Source organism: Stegastes partitus, unplaced genomic scaffold (assembly GCF_000690725.1).
Source record: "Stegastes partitus isolate 25-593 unplaced genomic scaffold, Stegastes_partitus-1.0.2 Scaffold741, whole genome shotgun sequence".
In the NCBI taxonomy this organism is placed as follows: domain Eukaryota; kingdom Metazoa; phylum Chordata; class Actinopteri; family Pomacentridae; genus Stegastes; species Stegastes partitus.
The window spans coordinates 50200-56876 of record NW_007578472.1 but is presented as its reverse complement, the minus strand read 5'-3'; the positions used below and the strand labels follow the sequence as shown (position 1 = coordinate 56876).

At 39.8% G+C, this 6677-nt stretch overlaps 1 protein-coding gene across 1 annotated transcript in view; it reads left to right on the top strand.

The window, feature by feature from the left end:
- The first annotated feature begins 2076 nt into the window (after positions 1 to 2076).
- The window catches only part of LOC103364329 (peroxisomal N(1)-acetyl-spermine/spermidine oxidase-like), a 25729-nt gene continuing 21128 nt past the window's right edge, over positions 2077 to 6677 (top strand). Inside the window, exons 1-4 of the mRNA XM_008291403.1 lie at positions 2077 to 2382; positions 5737 to 5913; positions 6095 to 6219; positions 6365 to 6552. Coding sequence (XP_008289625.1) covers positions 2232 to 2382; positions 5737 to 5913; positions 6095 to 6219; positions 6365 to 6552 — 641 coding nt within the window. The 5' untranslated portion in view covers positions 2077 to 2231. The remainder of the gene's footprint in view (positions 2383 to 5736; positions 5914 to 6094; positions 6220 to 6364; positions 6553 to 6677) is intronic.

Sequence of the window (6677 nt, the reverse complement as noted above, 5' to 3'; positions counted from 1 at the left end):
GGAATATCGCTAAAGGCTAAAGAAAATAAGCAAAGGAAAAACTGTACCTTATGAAATTCTCCAAACTAAGCCAGTGGAGGTGGTTCAGGCATCTAATTAGGATGTCCTCTGGGCACCTTCCTTTGGAGGTTTTCCAGGTACAGCCATTTGGGAGGAGACCCCAGCGAAGACCCAGAACTTGCTGGAGGGATAATGATTCTTATCTGACCAGAGAACATCTGAAGATACCCTGGATGCGCTGAAAAATGTTGTTTGTGAGAGGGATGTCGGGAACGTCTGCTTAGCCTGCTAACACCACAATTTGACCCCTGATAAGAGGAAGAAAATGGGTGGATGAATGGATATCAAGTTGATGATTCCTTAATTAAAAGTATGTGGTGTCATAGAAATATCTATAACAACTAGCAAATAAATCTTGAGATTAGATTGTCTCATGCGGGGAGAACAACTAGCATTCCGAGGCATATCACCAGCATCCCTTGGCTTGTTGTTCACATTATTAGGCAGCCTTCATCGGCTTCAACATAGGCTCCTCCAGTCTCCAAAAACAACACAGAATACTCTGTTAACGACTGAAATCGGCTAAATTCAAACCAAACAAGGCCATAACAAAAATGTATTGAGCATATTGTGGTTAAATTTCAGTTATTTTGGTGAAGTGGAAGTTATTGTATTGACATGAATGATTGCAGTTAATAATTTCCAGTTAGAAATATGCAGCCTTCATTTCGAGAATACGGATGTTGCTGCAAAGAAATCCCAAACAACTTCAACTGAGCAGCACAGAAGAGCAACATGGTTTCAAGGTGAGCACCCAAAATTAGTGTCACCACTTGAGTAGGTGACCAAATGACCACAATCCTCCCTTCTGTTCCTGAATTACAATGTTGAGTTAAGTCCAGAAAAGTTCTTAGGACAGCACAGTGAAGCAGACCTTTGAACTTTTGGATCTAAAATATCATTACTTTATTCTGTTATGCTGGTGAACATTTGTTAAATGTGTTGTCAAAATTAGCATATGACTTCTTGAATTATGACCAAAAGTGTGTTTTATGGGGTCACAGTGACCTCGATCTTTGCTGACTAGCCAGTTTTAATTAGTACATTCTTGAGTCCAAGTACATATTTGTGCCAAATTTGAAGAAGTTGCCTTTGAATGTTCCCATAGGTGTTCCTGATAGATTTCTTACAATTAAGTAAGTAAAAACTGCAAAGTTACAGCCAATCTTTCAGATTTTTTTTTTTTTTTTTTAATGGACTGGTCAATTTCCATATGAACACAGATGTTGCATGAGCCTTAGCCACCATTACTCTGCCCACTACATTCCCTGTGCTGCCTGTAATAGCTGTAATGTTATCGTAATATAAAGTCAGGTAGTTTGTCTGAAAGACTGATAATAATACATTTCTTTCTGTTGCTTATCTGTTGTGTTATATTGTCATACAATTGCGTACATACATTCTCAGAAATCAAACAGTAGTAAGGCCACAATATTCATTTAATATAATAATAATAAACTTTATTTATAGAGCACTTTTCAAAACAAATGTTACAAAGTGCTTTCCAATGAAAACAAAATTAAAATAAAGTAAGGCACACTGAATACAATAAATAACAATAATAATAATAATAATAATAAAATAGTAATAAAAATAAAACAGATATTTTAAGAGGTCCCCTGTTTGTTTTATGCACCAGCTTGGTGGAGTCAGTAAGAACAAGAAGCTATAAAAACATGAAGCTTAAATAAAATGTGTGTTAAGAAATGACTTAAAAGAGAGCACCATTATGAGCATGCTTTTTTATCCTCAAGTGTCCTACTCTTACATTTTCACTTAATAGACATGCTTGGTTTTTATACTAACAGTAAGAACAATGTGAGTTAAAACCGCTTCTTTCAGTTTTCTCCTGCTACTAAAATGTTTTTGGTCAATGCTACTCATAGATTAGCATGAACTCATGACAGCTGGGAGGAGGTTTGGCTCCATCTAGCGGTCAGGAGGGAACCCGCAGCCTCAGACAGCAGCAGTTCCGTCAAGTCAGCGGCCAACATGCAGAACGGGAGGCGGAAAAGCGGGTTTCACATCCTTCATCGATTATCTCAGAGCTACTTGACAACAGAGACTAGCTTTATCTCTGCTGTCTCTATAGTTCCTGCAAGTCCTGAGGTGAACTTTGGACGCCATGGTCATAATCAATCACAGTCAATATCGAATTATGAAACGCAACAATGGCGGCTAAGGACCCACAGATAGTGATAGTAGGATGCGGGATATCAGGTATATCAGCGGCTCACCGGCTCGTTAAAGCTGGATTTCAGCATGTACGGATACTTGAAGCGACTGAAAGAAGCGGAGGGAGAATAAAAACGGCCAAACTGGGTGAGCAATTCAATTGAGCAAACACCCCAGTATGTATTTGTCACTAGCTGTCTTTAGCCTCGCAGGTTGTTGAAGTTAGCAACGTGTTGCACAGCTAAAAATGTGTTGTCACCTGTAACATGTTATGAAGCCAAGTTTACTGTCATCTTCAGCAGCTGCTCTGTCTTTAATTCCGGTTAAAATGCTGTAGGAAAAGAAACAGGTGTTTTCTAGCATAGATGCAGGTTGTATCACAAGTGGTGGGTTGTCCTTAAAGAAATTTCAGACACCTACTTGCTTCTGTAAAGTTGGAAAGACTTTCACAGATTCGGACTTCCGGCATCAATACGAAACGTCATCAACACACACCCCTCTTAACCATCAGTGTGAGGTGGGCAATATACTACAAGCAGGGGCGCATGTACTGGGGTGACAAGCATAGTTAAGTTAATGTGAATCCCGTAGGCGACTATAAATACTGAAGAGGAAGGGCACCATCACCAGTTTTTTTCCAGCCTAAATAAAAGAGAGCAGGGAGAGCATCACAGAGAGGAGATGGAGGAGGGAGAGGAATGAGAAAGAAATGAAAGCATGCAGAGCTCAAACAGTGAAAGGGAAATGAGAGGTCCAGTGTTGTCACAGGCTGTCTCTTGTCCTGCTGGTCTACATGGTATGAATAACGCTTTATTATTATACGTCTGAGTAAGAAGTCCAGCTGTCACAATACTTGCTTTTTTGGACAAAATATTATCTGATGTAGTTCATCTTTTAATTTTAAGATCATAAGTAGGCCCTTAATTCTTAAGAATATCCAGATATTGGAATTATAGTGTTAAAAGAAATGTCTCAAATGAAGAACATCAAACCACAAACCTAAAGCAATAATATAAATTAACTGTTGTCTTTACTCTGACTCTGTTCAAGATGCGTTGATAATGTAATCATTGTGACAGGTCTATAATAAGCATAGATCATACAAATACATATTTCCCAAAACAGTGCATAAAAGAGACATGTCTAGTCTCAAATCTAGCTTGTTGCTAAATTTAAGAAACATTTTTAACATATCTAGCATTGTGTCCCCTGCCTTCACCCACTCCCACGCCGCAGCCCTAATGAGGATTGAGCTAGATATGTACTGTGTATACACACACACATATGCCATCCCATTACTATTTCTCTAGATCCACCCCTAACTTACAAGATCATTTTTATCAAAAGCTGTATTTTGTGCAGCAGAAATAACATTGATCTCTATGTGCAGCCGGCTGTGCGACCAGAGCGCAGGGACCGTCTGGAAATTGCAACACTGCTGTTACAGCGAAGACACATACAACAAAAATATCTAATAACGTCACTGGTATTCACTGCAGTGTCACCAAAATCACAACAGCCGTCACGTGTCTCCTACTGATTATACTCCAACACTTGGTTTGACAAAAAATACTTTTTCATAATTTTTATGGATGTATACTGTCATCCTCATCAGCTGCTCTGTCTTTAATTCACGTTTACCTGCAGTGAGAACAGAAACAGGTGTTTTCCAGCATAGGTGCAGGTTGTATCATAAGTGGTGGGTTGTCCTTAAAGAAATTTTGAGCATCAGACACATACTTTCCTGCATTCTAGTGAATTTTATTGCTCAAAACTCAACAGCCTTCTCTGCAGGCTGCATTGTCAACCAGTTTGGAATCAGCAAGACTGCTGTCCATTGCAACCTGAAAAAGAAAATGCAGCATGACAACGTCAAAAACCGATTAGGAAGAGGCAGAAAAGGGTGGCCACAGTGGGGTAATATTTATCTCCAAAGTTGTGCTTTCAATTCAGAATTTTACAGCGCAGGACTGTGGTTGCACTACTTAAACAACCAGAAAGCTGCTGAACAAGTGGCTTTCACTTAAGATTAGAATTTGGCTTAACCAGATCTACAGTGCTCACACATCCATCCATCCATTATCTATACACCGCTTAATCCTCACTAGGGTTGCGGGGAGGCTGGAGCCTCTCCCAGCTGATTTAAGGTGAAGGCAGGGGACACCCTGGACAGGTCACCAGTCTATCACAGGGCTACACTTAGAGACAGACAACCAAGCACACTCANGCATGTACGGATACTTGAAGCGACTGAAAGAAGCGGAGGGAGAATAAAAACGGCCAAACTGGGTGAGCAATTCAATTGAGCAAACACCCCAGTATCTGTCTTTAGCCTCGCAGGTTGTTAAAGTTAGCAAAGTGTTGCACAGCTAAAAATGTGTTGTCACTTGTAACATGTTATGAAGCCAAGTTTACTGTCATCTTCATCAGCTGCTCTGTCTTTAATTCAAGTTTAACTGCAGTGGGAACAGAAACAGGTGTTTTCTAGCATAGGTGCAGGTTGTATCATAAGTGGTGGGTTGTCCTTAAAGAAATTTCAGACACCTACTTGCTTCTGTAAAGTTGGAAAGACATTCACAGATTCGGACTTCCGGCATCAATAACTCTTTAACGAAACGTCATCAACCTACGCCTCTTTACCATCAGTGTGAGGTGGGCAACATACTACAAGCTACTACTACTGGGGTGATAAACATAGTTAAGTTAATGTGAATCCTGTAGGCGACAATAAATACTGAAGAGGAAGGGTACCATCACCAGCTTTTTCCAGCCTAAATAAAAGAGAGCAGGGAGAGCATCACAGAGAGGAGATGGAGGAGGGAGAGGAAGGAGAAAGAAATGAAAGCATGCAGAGCTCAGACAGTGAAAGAGAAATGAGAGGTTCAGTGTTGTCACAGGCTGTCTCTTGTCCTGCTGGTCTACATGGTATGAATAATGCTTTATTATTATACGTCTGAGCAAGAAGTACAGCTGTCACAATACTTACTTCTTTGGACAAAATATTATCTGATGTAGTTCATCTTTTAATTTTAAGATCATAAGTAGGCCCTTAATTCTTAAGAATATCCAAATATTGGAATTATAGTGTAAAAGAAATGCCAGAATAAAGAACATCAAACCACAAACTTAAAACAATAAATAAAATTAACTGTTATCTTTACTCTGACTCTGTTCAAGATGCGTTGATAATGTAATCATTGTGACAGGTCTATCATAAGCATAGATCATACAAATAGATATTTCTTGCTGCGAGGCAACGGTGCTAACCACCTGCGCCACCTTGCAGCCCTGTTCACACAATATTTTGTTAATTGTGCAGTTAAAGAAATAGTAAATGGCATTTTTTATTTTTTACCATGCCTAAGTGCACTCATATGGACTGGACACGACCCGCTCCACTACCTGAACCACAGCTGCTCCAAACAAATAAAATATGGCTTTGTTCCATTTTACTGTATTTCTGAGAATAAAATTACTCACAGATCTGTTTTTCCTCTACAGGTAATACCATTACAGATATAGGTGCAACTTACATCCATGGTCCATCTGAGGAGAACCCATTGTTTTGTCTGGCTCGGGACTATGGCCTCCTGGATCCACAAGCCCTCAAACCAGAGAACCAGGCCTTGGATGTTGATGAATATCCCCCCTGGATTCCCAACTGGTTCAGTAGTTCAGGTGACCAGATGTAGAACAACACATCCTGTTTTCAATCATAACGTTTCCTGTTCATGACTGCATGTGTGCACTACTGATAATATATAATATAATGACAAACCTAATGCACCCTGTAGTCTGTCAGAAACATCCAAAAAGCACAATGTGATTGTTATTAATATTTTATATTGTGCACATACAGGTCAAAAGCTGAGTGCTGAATGCATGAATGATGCACTGGAGATGTTTTATGAGCTTATGGATGAAACCTATAAATCTAAGAACGACAAAGCAGGTGCCAGTTTTGGACATTTCATACGATCACAGGTACATTGTCGCTTCGTCACCACAATTGTGTTCCTGTTGCTAAGATTTGAGAAATTCTGGATGAATGACAAAATGAAGCCTGTAAAAAATCTTTAGTTGCTTGTCCATGTGTGTGCTAAGTGTAAACGTTTGGTTTCATTTGCAGGCACAGAAACAGACTGCAAAGAAGTGGAAAGATAAGGATGAAACCACACGTCAGCTGCTGCTGTCTGCCATCAGCACCATGTTAAAGTGGGAGTGTTGTGCAAGTGCGACTCCCTCCATGGATGAGCTCGACCTGGCAGGATTTTCTATGTACAAGGGTCTGAAGGGAGTGGACTGCACACTTCCAAGGTTTCTACTCTACCATAAATGAGATTAGATATAACTTTATTGATCCCTTTGGTAGAGTACCTCAGGGAAATTGTTGTACTAGCAACAACACAACACAGACAGAGACAGTAGCACACATCAATCAA